At 46.3% G+C, this 14,726-nt stretch overlaps 1 protein-coding gene across 1 annotated transcript; it reads left to right on the top strand.

The window, feature by feature from the left end:
• Positions 1–5,163: 5,163 nt before the first annotated feature.
• Positions 5,164–14,544, top strand: LOC119217805 (putative methyltransferase NSUN7). The gene is made up of 13 exons (XM_062564734.1): positions 5,164–5,330; positions 6,210–6,281; positions 6,644–6,826; positions 7,853–7,911; positions 9,401–9,537; positions 9,628–9,780; positions 10,516–10,708; positions 10,768–10,981; positions 11,073–11,216; positions 11,312–11,413; positions 11,489–11,606; positions 12,578–12,698; positions 13,511–14,544. Exons 1-13 carry the CDS (start codon positions 5,288–5,290, stop codon positions 14,339–14,341), a joined length of 2,370 nt encoding a protein of 789 aa, XP_062420718.1. The 5' UTR covers positions 5,164–5,287; the 3' UTR covers positions 14,342–14,544.
• The last annotated feature ends 182 nt before the right edge of the window (positions 14,545–14,726 follow it).

Here is a 14,726-nt window from a genome sequence, read left to right as displayed (position 1 = left end):
AAACTATTTTACATTTTAAATACGATTACAAATTAATGGGAAATCTAATGTTGCATTCCACCTTTGTAAAGTAGTCTAAATCACAGGTACCAATATTTTCACTTGTTTGACACTTATTCGCCTGATTGCCAAGAATTAGATGAGCACAACTGTAACAAAATATGACGCAGCAGCACATGGACAAGCATGAGCACAAAGAGTGGAAATAGACTAAACTCCCAAACTACTCATCTGCAAACAGATATTTCTAAGTATTGGGTGGTGTTGTCAATCCACAACACCACTTTAATGATTCATCCATGCGATCTTGTCACAGAGAAGGGAAGCACATTGCTGTCACACAGACAATCAAGTCAATTACACTGATTGTCATGACTTTGTAGCTTTGACCACACAGAAAAGTTTTGGATTGTTCTCAGTCTGGTTCAGTAAATTCTGCCTGGTGACCTCACGATGACGGCAAATCCCTGAGGATATTATTGCGAGATCCACCAGCGAGAATATTTTGGGTAAAACTAGCCCTGCTAGCTTAGCTACCTAGCTAAGGTTTATGCCCAGCTAACAATCTCACCACCATGCTTTCATGGTATTAATTGCTAGTTCCAAGCTTTTTTCAATACAGTATAATGTCAATTTTTCCATTTTCACATTGTGTTTTCAGTTGATGAAAGTTATTTGTAACATATTGTTGCCTTAAAATGTCGTCTTCTTTGCGTTCAGTTGTACTGCAGAAAAATCAACAAAATGGTAACAGCAAGCTAACCTAATAGCTCAAGACTACTACAGCCACAGCTATATCAACTTGTTCAGAGTCCATCATAAAATGATCCTTTAATGACGGGTTCATCAACTATATGTTTTCACAACACACACACACACACACACACCAAAACTTGCATTCGTGCCTTTTCACAGGGTGTAAACAAAAGCAAACTTTTCCCACAATAAGCAGCTCTGCCCTGGTTGCTACACAATGGACAGAAGAGACCCGAGACACAGAGCACACAGATTCCCATGAAAACACACCACCGACGCTCCACACGCTCGACAAAGACACACACAGGGAAAGGGCAACCTTTATCTATACACCTGCAGCAAGTGGGCCCGATCAAGCCATCACACACTGAAACTGTGGAAGGGGGAAATCTTGGATTATATTACTATTTCACCTGCTTATGAACTGGATGTCCTTATTAACTGGATTTATCATATCAGATTGTATCAAGGGGCGTGTGTGTGTGTGTGTGTGTGTTGGAGTGTCACTGCTTGTTGGTCTGTGGCCCGACTAGGGACTTCATTGTTAGTCTCTCTCTCATGTTACACAAAGAGATCGCAGAAAAGTTCTGAACTTGTAATTTTCCAGAAAAGTAGCTTTCTCCATTTGTGTGTGTGTGCGTGTGTGTGTGTGTGTGTGTGTGTGTGTGTGTGTGTGTGTGTGTGTGTGTGTGTGTGTGTGTGTGTGTGTGTGTGTGTGTGTGTGTGTGTGTGTGTGTGTGAGGGAGAGAGACAAATAGAGACATGTGGGTATAATTGGGTCTAGATATGCTACGATTTTAATAAAGGAATTTGGAAAACAAAACGTAGTTGCCAGGTGAGTACAAAAGTAGTTGCTACAAATCCAAGAGGTGAAACGACACAAAACAGAACAAGCTAAATCAGTGTGTGCACACGGGATAGAAACATGGTGGACAAATCAACAAGCCAGCAGGCAAAAGGCAGGACAAGACAGGAAAAGCTGATTGGTGGAAGAAACACAAGGAACAGAGCGAGGCTGACAAGATCACTACAACACAGGTGATGCACATTAAAAAAAGGAGGGGAAATGATGAAGACAGGAAGTGAGAGAGAGACAACGTCTCTGCCGTTAGCAGCCTAGCTCGAGTCATTGAACCTGTGTTTGTGTTTTTGGTGAGAAAATGTTGTATACTTTATAGTGCTGCAGGTTAAATGCGTTATTAACGCTGTTTTCTGAAAATGTCAACAGGTTTGTCTGTTGGAGTAGCTGCTGAAAGCAAAGTAGTAGTAGGCTTACCTTTTATTGGTAACCTAACTGTTAGGGTTCATTGTTTCTGAAATAAGAGACCTGATTGCTTTGTTCACAGCAGTCCTTGTTTACCTGAAATGTGCACTTTTTTTTGTACCGCATTGTTCGGCAATGTTGTTTTTCAGTAAAATAAAACTTTTGCATGAAGCAAACAGTCTTCACATCTTGAACGTTCCGTGGGTCTGTTCTATGAATCTTAATCTTCAGTTCTTTCCATAGATTTTCAATGGGATTTAAGTTAAGTTTTGTGTGGAAGGATGGGCCAAAATCACACCAAATCAATGCATGCGACTAGTTTCTCCATCCAGGAGGCGTCTTGAAGCTGTCATTACCAACAAAGGCTTTTGTACAAAGTATTGAATAAAGATCAGTAAGTGTGTTCAATACCTTTTCCTTGTGTCATTTCACCTTATTACACATAACTTTATTTCTGAATGTCATGTCAATAGCTCCTTTGGAAATATATTTACTGAGAAAAATGGTGACGTGTTCAATGCTTATTTCACCCGCTGTGTGTGAGCACCGGGATTGACAAGCAACCATGACCGACCACAGTAGAGGCTAACATTAGCCTGGCTAGCAGCACAGAGGTGCATGTTGCCTGTAGCTTTTTACCAGCTTGGTGGTTTTGAGCTATAGGAGGATGTGTTTCAGCAGCCGGGCTTCATTTAGCCAGTCTCAGCCTCATGACTTTCCATATATTCTTTGCCCTTTTTTGGATTAGATCAGAACTTTTTTTTTAAAGGAGCAGGCTGTAGGCTCACCTTGTGGTGGTGTTGCAGATTACAACCAACAGAACACCTCCCCGCTAGCCACTGCCTACCACGGTGGACTTAAGGGAACTTAAGCAAAATGGCCGCCTGTAGAGACCGTGTTCACTTTTTCCGTTTTGGAGTACAGTAAAAAATATGGTGGTCCAACATGGCGGACTCCACCAAGAGGACATAACATGCTTAAAACAAAAAGAGAAGGAGAGCAAAGGAGAGTGTTTCCATATTTAGTGGCCACTTGTTCATTCCACAATCCCGATTTGTTTGTTTTGTCAGGGTTACGTTGGTCATTACCAGGCCCGCCATTCAAGTCATTATCACAAAAACGTACAGGAACATTGCACGCCTTCCCCTTCCCCTCTCTCTTGCACACACGCAGTGAGCAATGCCTCAGCCTACAATCCAATAGTCAGAATCTATTTTAAAAAGACTGATATTTTCCAAAATGAACAGTAATTCAACTTATGCTAGCATCTGACGCTTTATCTGGTATCCCATCGCAAAGCTTTCAAGTGTAGAGTTGTGTAGAGAGAAAAGGACGGACTGATACACGGCAGAACTCATCATGTTCACATTCATATGTTATGCATCATGTAGACAGTGCTATGTTTCCTCTTCGCCTGGATGCCAAAAGCTTCGGGACAAATTGGGCCAACAGAGTGGAGCCTCTCGTAGTGCTGGATATAAGCCCCCTTTTTGTTGTTGCAGTAGTTGTTGTTTGTTGTGTAGACAACACACATTAAAGAAAGCGTTTGAAAGGAACGGTTGGGAGTCGGGTGGTTTGATGAAGGAGAGAGAAGAAACCCTCCCAGTGGCGTACTGCTTGCAGCGAGAACTAAGACCTTTATTGAGTCAAATTCCAGGTCGGCTTATGGCCGCACGACCCGCCGTCTCCAACCAGGCCGATTATTGAATACGGCGTTTCACACACACACACACACACATACACACGCATGCGGGCGCGCACACACACACACACACACACAGACACACACTGACACACAAACACACGCACACAGCAAGCAACTGGAGGCCTGTTGTGAGGCGACATTGATGACGCGTGTGGGATGGGATAATCTCTCCAGCTGTACTCTCCCCCGCAGAGGAGGGAGGCTCATTTGGACCTTGCCCCCCGCCTCCCCCATTCAAATAAAGCCCACTGAGGTCAAACCACACACTGGTGACCCCCTTCCCTCCTTCCTGCTTTCTATAGAGCTTGCCAAGCATGGTGCTGCCCGAATGATTTGGTGACTGGGCTTGTGTGGTGTTTTTGTCGCAGGAAGACTGCCATGAAGAGTTAGCTTCATACTTATTCCAATGGACTTGGGTCACATGACCGCAGTAACAAGGCTGCACTGTAACTCAGCGACGTGTCTCCCTCTGTTGGTTTGATACACACATCACAAATTTGATGAAGGAAAATCAGTTTAAAGGTAAAAAAGCCATGTTTTAAGCTATTTTTGAATTAACACATTTATTCATTTACTTATCATCAATGTGTCCTTTACAGCTAATTATCTTTGGCTAATTATCATCTGCATTATTTTCTTGTACTGTACAGGTACTTTGTAGACTTTATTTACACAGTGATGTCTTTACCCAGAGACCCTACAACACAGATGGTCACATCAGGTGGACCTGATGATTTGTCATGATCGGTACCATATTGGTTTTTCTGGGGTTTTTTATTGTTTGTTGTCTTGAGCCCATTTTGAGAAAAATATATAATACTTCGGCAGTCGTTCCACAGCCAGATACAGAATAGCCAAGTTCACAAGTAGCTGAATCGAAATAACATCAATACTTTAATGAAAAGGATGCCCAACCGTTAGACTTTTATTTTTGACACCAGGAGCAAGTTCTCGCATGCAATTCTGCAATCTGCATGTGCAAGATGAGGTGACAAGGTGACAACCAAATCCTCCTCAGTGAATGAAAGTAGTACAGTCACCAGTAGGACAGTGGCCCCCACTAGGGGACACTCTCAGTCTCATCTGCCAATCACTTAAGAGGGGATAGTGCACTATGGAAAAGTTACTCAAAACTAAATACACATCCAAGTTCAACAATTGAGAGGCCAAATCAAAGATTTTGAGTAGAATGCTCATTGCAACCACTAATACGAATGAAACAGGATTCATAAGTATGAGGAAAAGCATGGAGAAGTCACAAAATGTTATTTCAATAAAAAATTCAGCATGTACAGTTCTTTTTGGGGCGGTGTCTTCTACCAAAGGGGGTTGTGACAGAAGCACTGTCCTGCACACGGTATCATGTGTTTTAATGTAAGTCAGTCAGAAAGATGAAAGGCTCATTATCATATTGTTGCCATGGTGTTTCAAACTCAGGACAGGGCGGATCAGGCCTGACAAACAGGCTGTGAGTGTGTGAGTTCTGCGTCAAATCCAAACCGGGAGCAGAAAATTACCGCTTTGTGCTGTGGCAGCCAGTGTTGTGCTGCGTTTTGGATAAGATGACCCTCGTCTCTCCTGTGGGGAGGATTCTCAACGACACAGGTAAAGACCCGCCATGCAATTTTAAACAGCCATTCATCGCCCAAGAAGATTACTACTAAGCTGCCGTTTGATATTCATTAATTCATTACATCTGCGCCGGCCGTTTTCGACAAGCTGCACATTTCTGGTCAATTTCAATTTCATGCTTAAACATTGATGAGTGGGGGCTAAGCTGCTGTTTTTCTCCATCAATTCACTTTAATTAGAAGCCAGTGGTGCCTGCAACTTCTGGATGTAAATCCTAATACAGCAGTTCTTACAGTCGAGAAAAGTGTTGTCACAGGTTGGAGGATGGAGAAGTGTTCTAGGAACTTGATGTCTCTGTCTCTAGTGGCCTGGTGGGTCTTTTCGTTGTCATTTTCTTCAGCGATCGGCGGTCCGAGCGTATAGAATTCATTCATGTATAAATATCTAAGAACCTACAGGTCAAATTGAAGTGTCTCTGTGTTTTCACAGTACTGCTAACATGAGTCAGCACATGAGTTTATTTGTGTGTCAGTGTGTTGCACACTGATGAGTGAGGCAGGTCAGAGAAAGGTGGACCTTTGTCCAAGGTGGGACATTACTTATTCATGCCGACTGATCTGGCCCGTTGGCCTAATTGCACCAGGAGGAGCCCAACTACCCCCCTACAGTCTCACGTTTCCAGCGTGGTCGGCCACGAGTAACGCTACGCTTCTTATTTACATTTCCCCGGCTCGGGTTTCACTCTGTAAGCAAACCCACTCGGAAAGACGTAAATGTTGAGGGACTGTTTTAGAGGAGTGTCTGTGTTCATGGCAATGGTGAGGTCTCTATATGCTGCTACTTGTTGTGTGTGTGTGTGTGTGTGTGTGTGTGTGTGTGTGTAACACAAGCTGTCCCCCCCCTCTCAAACAGTGGACTCCAGCGAGGAGAACCACAAGGTGCCTCCGCCAATTCAACTTCCTCGTCTCCAGTCTCAGTCACCAGGTGAGATAGAATGACGATAGTTAATCACATTTAGAAGGTTTCAATCTGCATTTTCCGGTGAAGGGTTTCTCCCCCACATGGAGACAAGTCAGAGAAGCGTGGTCGCACGGATCCAACGAGTGTTAACAGCAGCCGTTCAATGCCAAGGCGCGACGTATTTGACTGTGAAAGGACGGACGCACCAGTTAGACTTTGAAAAAAGTCTCCTCAGAGTCACATATCCATTCATTCTTCTATTCATTCTTCTCTCTCACATCGAAACCTCTTACCGTTTCGGACGAAGCACTTACAGTGTCAATAAACCGACCACGCCCCCCTCTCAAGGCAACAATTTCCCCCCCCCACCCCCCCTCTCTGTGCAGCCTCTCCTCCGTCAGATGGGGCCTACTTGCAAGCGGCGGCCATCTTCCGCCGGCTGCGTGCAGAGAAGCCGGTGGCGCGGCAGCTCCTGCAGTACGGGAGGAGGACGGGCACGCCGCCCCCGGAGAGCGGATTCAAGCCCCCCCGGAGGCGGGCGTACCAGCTCGCCTTCGATACACTCAAATGTATTGACCAGCAGCGTTGCAGCTTTGGAGGAGAAATTAATTTGATCTATAGTAACGCTTTACCCCGCAAAATCGTGCCCACAGGAGGCCTTATCTCTGTAATGAATGTGCTGGAGCCCCAGCACGCACTCTTCAACTGCGGCCTGTAGATTAAATAGTATGTAGTCGGACAATTCACTCCCCCTGCAAATGACTTGCACTGGAGGTACAGCAGATGTCTGTGTGGGAGGTGATAAGAGGGTGCATGCCATTGGAACACACACACACACACACACACACTCATACAGCCACTACACCCAGTATTTGACTGCACGCCGCTATCTTTATGTAGTTTGAATTTGATTTGGCCAGGTTTGGAGCCAGTGCACTTAGCACAATGGATTCCAATGGACTTGTTGTTCCGAGTCGCAGAAAGCTGTTATGAAACGACATTTAAAGGTTCACTGATGGAATATTTTCAGTGCGTCCAATACGGAGCGAACGGGAACGGGTGCTCATCTAATGTTGAACCCTCAGCTTTTTAGAGCATTTCCACTTCTTCTAGATTGTGTGTTCATTTCACCCTCGATTTGACTGTCTCTCACCGCTCTGATCAACCACCCCCCCCCCCCCGCCCAAAAGGCAATAAACTCACTGTAAAGAGATAGAGGATTGATTTTGTGAAGATGGAGGAGATCAAACCAGAGATAAAAGGAGATTGAATATTTGACGACCTTTGTCAGTTTACAGGAAAACGCCACTTAAAAATGAAAAACAATGTTGCTGCTGAATGTGCAAAGAGGATTCAATACCACAACTTTATGAGATGATCATATGCTAGTTGCCAAACAATGCTATCCAACATTTGCAGTCACGTCTGTTTACAGAAACAACGTCCATGCTACTTTGACCAATCATCAATGGTGAAAAATAGATTCCATGAAAACATTTGGATTATACGGAGAAAAGGCCTCTGTGGGTTTAAAATGCATCCTTCTGATGTGCTGATCATTTTGTTGTCCATTAACAACACTGTTTGCCTCCTAGACCAAGATCTACTGGAGGAGATGATTGCTGACAGCTGCTTCCACACCTCCCAGAACATTGTGAGTCCCACCAGATTTGACACGAGTGATCTGGAGCCTTCCAAAAACCACACACCATGGCAGGTTATTCACAATCTGACAATTAAACTCTAATCAAAGCGAACTAGGAGAAGAACCAAAAACAACGCATTAAATCAGTCTGTATAGATGCCCTCATCTGTGGAAGGTAAAGAGTGAGGATGCAAATAAAGAGCATTTGTATTCAGATCCGTACGTACCGTCCAACTAGGAGACTATCGATTACACTATAAAAGACAATAAATACACCCAGGCTGTCTGCGCGCGTGTGTGTGTGTGTGTGAAGGGTTATTTTATTGAGGGATGGGTGACACATACAGAACAGGCCAACAGATCATTAGATTGAAAGTGTGACAATAAAACCAATCACGCAGCTCTTTGTGATTCCACACACGTCTCTGCTGCAATACAGCTGTACTGTAAACACACACACACACACACACACACACACACACACACACACACACACCTAGAAAAAAGGAGCTGAGGAAAATGCTAGTGTCTTGGTTGTCATAGAGGAAAGAAGATTTACTTTGCAAACTTTCACAAATTCTAAATGGATTCAACATGACTGTGAGGAGCATGAAGTGAAAATAGTTTCATGGATTCATTTTTCCTCGGTGAGGATCTGCTGACCTTCTCTGTGCAACACACATAACAGAATACTGACAGAGGCAGTGGATGTGGTAGAATAACACTGACACTACATGTACATACACATTCAACTTTCTTTTGGCTGGTGCACTTTATTTTTTTTTTCCAACTTAACTAACCCATAGCTTTAGATTACTAACCCATAGCATTATATTTTACCATATTTTTTTATCTTATTCCTGCACTATGTTGTTTGTTGTCCATTGTCGTACCGTCTGCTTTTATGCACCAACCGCCAAGTCAAATTCCTTGTATGTCTGACATATTATGGCAATAAATGCTTCCTGATTCGTGATTCCTGATAACAAAAGGGGTCACGGTTTCCAGTTAAGTAATAATAATAATCCGAGTGGAAGTGGCAGTGTATGTGAGGACCACCGTCCAGATGTCACCACCATGCACAGAGTCCTGTGAGGAGAGGAAGCACACAGACACCCGGGGAGGCAAATCATGAAATGACTGATTTCAGATTCTGGGCCTGGTAGAATAACTTAACTAGGTCAACATGTTTCACTTCAGCATTGGCTTCACTGGGCAGAAGCTGTTGCCTCCTGGATGGGCCGGGGGCCCGAGGTTTACAAGGTGTCAACGTTATGTTCAATGTGGCCGGAGATATTATTGCATTGCTATTATCAAAGTGGTGGTGTGCATTACGCCGGCGTTTATTCCAAACCGACAGCAGACGTTTCAGCTTGTCGTGACTCACGGGGACCGAGCTTCTCTTGCCCTGACGAGTCCAAACGTCTGTGGAACAAGGTCTACCGCTCTCGTGTTTTGATGCCCTGTGAGGGGATGAAGAAAGTGCTGTGCTTTGCAGCGCGCCGACTCGTTGCCGTTGGCGATGGTGATGCTGTTTGACTACCAGGACCGACGTTTTGTGACCCGGAAGCGTTCAGCGACGGAAGGGGAGGAGCCCTCGCAGGAAGTCAGGGACATGGAGGGCAGTCTGCAGAGGTGTGTGTGTGTGTGTGTGTGTGGGGGGGGGGGCGTGTTTCTGCATCACGCTTTTTTTCTTTTTTGCGATGCGTTTTTTTTGTGTTCCAGGAGTAAAACCAAGCTGGCAGCCGCTCTCGCTCGCTTCAGAGTGAAGCAGAACCTGCAGAGCGTCTCCTGTTTCCTCTCTGATCTTGTCAGGACCAAACAGCACCGAGCAAAGCGCCTGCCAGTGTACGCGTGGGTCAACACCCTCCAGACCAGGTACGCCATCTCCCTCTCTCACACACACTAATTATCTAATTGCTTGTGTCATTAAATGTTTGTGTTTTGAAATATATTAAACACAATACATCTTTGACCGCTCTGCAATCAAAGGCGCCTCTTTCTTGTGGCAGACTCACCTATTGGTTTGTGGACAGATGTTTGGAGGTCTTTCAGAACCAATGAATGAATGTGGATGAGTCGGGTAGAGACGTAGAGATGACAAAAGCAGCACCGACCTGTCAATCAATGGCCACCCTGAAGCATAATCCACTGTTTCAAAATGGGCGACAATTTACTCAATAATTATCATGTATCTACAGTGTTTCCCGAAGGAATAAATAAGGAGAGAAGTAGGGTTATTTTCTCATAGACTTCTATACAATCAGAATTCTTTCAGTCGCCCCCTGCTGGTCATTAGAGGGAATGCAAGCTTTAAACACTTCACTCAGTAGGACCGAAGGTTGCCAACTGGTATGAAGCAGCAAGGATTTGTAAGATCTATGTTAGCAGGTGAAGTGTAGAACTCTTAAACACTCCTGTGCTGATAGAGACAGCCTCTGTTCGGTGGGGGGGGGTTGCATGCTGAGTTTAATGGAGGGTGAAGTTCACTGAAACAGAAAGATTCCGGATGCTAACAGCGTGAGTGGAAGTGTTCCTCCGGTACCACCGTCCACCAGAAACCCCAGGGTCTCAATGATTTAGTGGAACAGAAACATCTCGTCTCCTCCGCAGTGTGGAGGACACGTGTGCAGCCCTGCAGGGGGCAGGGCTGCGTGAAGTGGAGCTCCTGGCGGACCTCACCGAGGAGACGTTCTGCAGAGACCCTCTCTGTCCGGACACACTGGTCCTCCCGCGGCAGCTCCTCAGCGGCCTCGCAGGCGCCCAAGCACTCCGCCCACTCCACCCACAGGTACTGCACGAGCACGTGCATGCCCGCTAAGGACCGACGGTGGCACCTGACAAACAACGGCCCTCCCCATCCAGGACAGGAGCCTGTGCGTGGCGGTGAGCGCGTTACGCCCCCTGCTGTTCGACAAAGGCGACGTCCTGGTGGCGGGGTCCTTCTCGGCTGTGACCGCGGCCCACGTGGCCGTGGCGGCGGCGGCCCGCTGCGGCCGGGCGCTGGTGTGCGGCGCCGACCACACGGCCGCGCAGTTGGAGGAGATGGGGGAGCTGCTCGCGCGGATGGACGTCAAAAGTGAGCCGTGAAGCCACAGAAAATGTGTAAAAAGCTGTGTAAAAAGGGACAGTTGCATTTTAATTCCTATTCAAATTGGTGGCCAACGTAGACGTGCGCGTCCTGTCAGAAGGCTTCTGCGGCCTCGGCGAGGGCGACGCCGCCGTCCAGCGCGTAAAGGTCATCATCGTGCTGCCCCGGTGCACGTCCTCTGCGCTCAATGACCCCGTGCCGACCATCCACAGCGAACACGGAGGTACTATGAGGTCCGCCGGTAGAAAGTGAGACGTGTGGATAATTGATAGCGGCGGCGTCCCATTTCACTTCTGATAAGCTTCACCCTGTTGTCAGAGTGGGACCTGCTGCCAGACTTGTGTCACGGTGCCGTGTGCCGCAGCAAAATACACAAAATGGCCAACCAGCAGGCCAGACTACTGGCACGCGCTCTCTCCTGTGAGTACACATTAAAATCACACACTGCACACACACACACACACTAATGCAACAACGTCATGTCTTCTCCGTCAGTCCCAAAGGTCCAGACAGTGGTCTACTGCACACGCTCAGTGTATCCTGAGGAAAATGAACAGCTGGTAAAAAGAGTGTTGGAAAAGACACACACTCAACCCAAACTGCTGCCCTTCAGGTCCATACACACACACACACACACACACCTGCTTTCTTTCTCTCTGTGTTACTTGCACATAAACAAATGCGATGCGAAAACACAAAACAAGATGTGCTTTAAGCAAAGGTATGTTTAAAGGAAACACCATTTTCCCTCCATCACCACACCGGAGATGTTCCATTGTAAAACTAACCCGCATCTTCTTTAATCGCCTCTACCGCCGCCCATGAGGTGGTAGAGAGCGCTAACATCTGAATGCTAGCACGAACCCAATTACAATGCTAACATGCTGAAGTCAAGCGTTGTAGAGATGTTGTAGGGCACAGAAGACTACTGCACCGATGATGCATCAAATAGCCAGCGAGTGGGTTCAAATAAGAAGGCCTAGATGCAGATTCTAATAAAAGGATGAAACCTTTTAGGGAGGAATATCGTGTTAAAATGATGAACATCTTATTTATACAAAAGAAGAAAGAGAGCCTACCAGATTAAGGCACTAGTCAAAGAACAGCCTCAGCTGATCCCTCAGTGGGTCAGAGTTATGGATGAAGCTCAGGTGAACTTCCCTCCCCTTCTTTTAGACTCTGCTTATTTTATGATGATTACAGACAGGCAGGAGAGAGAGAGAGAGTAGACAATGTCTGACTGATGTAAATATGACAGCATATCCCACATCTCCACTTTAAACACTGTATTTAGTGTGTGAGTGAGAAAGAGTGAGAGGTCACTGTCAGCAGGCTTGGCGAGGTATGGATCAGCTGCGGTTGCCGTGGGGACAGTGGTTAGTCCCAGAGTCGTGGGGGGAGAAGATTTCAGAGTGCGTCTCACACAGATCATTACTCCCCATCGATCCAAACGTCATTATGTTCTGTCACATAAGCTCTTCCATTACCTTCGTGATGAGATGAGAGGTTCCCCCTCTGGGTACAAACTATCGACCCGTTTCTGAAGCAACGTGACGGATTCAAGTGGCACATTTTCTCTCTCAGGTTGAACGGCCCGATTTTCCCCGACGACTCTCAGTCAGGTGATACGACGGACTCCAAGTTCCTCCGGCTCGAAGCGTCCCAGTTCACCAACGGCTGCTTTGTCGCACGGCTGTCTCGACAGGTGAAGTGTGTGTGTGTGTGTGTGTGTGTAGTTGCTTTGTGACGAGACCTTGCAGTAATGCTGAGGCTGCACACTTTTACTGTCCTTCTGAAGGGAGGTCGGTTGGCTCTGCTTGTTTAAACACACACACACACACATTCCAATAACCCATAAAACACAAATAAAAAAGCTGTAATTCAGTGCCTTACAGCAAAGACGAATGGATAATTGTGATCCATATGGTTTCTTGTTGCATCACTTTGTCTATTTGCTTCCCCCCCGCTGCAACACCCTCTCCCTCCCTATTGCTCCGCTCAAGAAAACGTAAATATAGGAAGGAATGAGATGCTGCTGTGAATTTAAAAAAAATAAACAGTGAATATCTGTAATATCTATGATAAAAGTGCAGTCCATCCTATTGGTCCACAGTAAAAACATGTGATGATTAATACAATGTGTAGCTTGTGTTAGTCACAGTTAAACTTTTGTCACACTCGCGCCATGACTTTCCTTCCCCAGCACCAACATGAGGCCAACATTTGCTTAGTCTATTGAAAGGGTTGCAATGATATTTGGAACAGACGTCCATGCTTCCCACTGTAATCACGTAGGTAGTACTTTGTAGTTTGGGTAAAAACTGCTAACTCCAAATGCTGGATGAGACCAACCTGAAACCTCCTGTTGCCTTTCCCCTGTCATTACCCCTCCTCTCCCTCCCTCCCTCTGCAGGTTAACGTTAGGGCTCATTCCTACCCAGCAGGCTTTTAGCTGTATAGATAGAGACCTGTAGTTTGAATGTGTGTCCATACTGTAAATCTGCCCCTGGTTTTTAGGCAGATCCAACCAAGGTAGAGACCATCCACGAGGTGCTGGCAAGGGCAGCAGCAAAGGGCCTCCTGGGTGGAATCCTGCCTGAACAGTCAAAAAGCGGTAAAAAGGGAAGGAGGAGGAAGAATGGCATGGGGTCAGCCGGCAGCAAACCCTCATCCCCCTCGAGCCAAGAAAGGCAGGCGGGAAGCGATGCTGTGAATGGAGAAGATCCGGACGCCGCTTCAGAGCACGATGGAAAGAGAGGTGAATGTGGCGAGGAGGGCAAGGAGGAAGACCGCGGTGGAAAAGGTGGGAAGAAGAAGAGAGCGTTGAAAGGAACCAAGCTAAAGGCCAAGGGGCAAACCAACAGGACACACGAAGCCTCAAAGCAAAACCTCAAGAGCCGCACAAAGAAATCGACAAAATCCAAGGCCAACCAGTCACATCTCAAGAGGCAGAGACCCAGGAGAATACCTCGTCTCACACTGACGTTAATGTCCTCCTCAAAGGCCTCCAACCACTTGTATCCAATCGCGGCCCTGGCGCACAAGCTAAGTAGCGGTCCAACGCTCGAATCCCAGCAGGCTGACTTTAGCGGCCCGTCTCCGGGCCGTCCCAAACCGCCCCCGGCCTCCAAGCAGGAGGGACCGAAGGCCAAAGGAAAGGTGGCCAGGCTGAGGGAAGAGATCGTGCTGAAGCCCCCAGATTCTGTCCTGCCACCCATTTCCTCCCCGTCCCCCGGCACGGTGAGCGGCAGCTCTCTGTGTCTCCGTCTGTCCCGGACCTCTCTGTCTCAGCCCGGCCACGCCTCTGCATCGTCCTCCTCGCTCGACCTGCCTGGATTATACAGATAGATTCTAGATGCTGTTATGCATTATATCAGTGGTTCTCAACTTGTCTGGCTCCGGGACCCACCTTTACCCCTTAATGACAACCCAATTTGATCGGTCGATGGAAACATCTCGTCTTTTTATTTTATTTTTATTTTCCCATGCAAAGGCCCGAGACCCAGCAGTTGAGAAACACTGCATTAAATAACCTGCACGTTCTGACACTACAGTCTCTCTTAAGTATACTATTTTAAATAATAAAAGATATATATTTAAATAAAATAATTGCATTGTAAGTTACATTTGAGGTATAAATATATATGTAAAGAAATGAGGTGTGGTCATTTATTTGTCTCTGGTATGGTTCTCTCTTTTTGCTGAGGTTATTACATAATTTGCATCGGACGTC

The sequence above is a fragment of the Pungitius pungitius genome, chromosome 9 (genome assembly GCF_949316345.1).
Source record: "Pungitius pungitius chromosome 9, fPunPun2.1, whole genome shotgun sequence".
Taxonomy (NCBI): domain Eukaryota; kingdom Metazoa; phylum Chordata; class Actinopteri; order Perciformes; family Gasterosteidae; genus Pungitius; species Pungitius pungitius.
The sequence above is the reverse complement of the archived record's forward strand: the minus strand, read 5'-3'. Positions and strand labels throughout refer to the sequence as shown.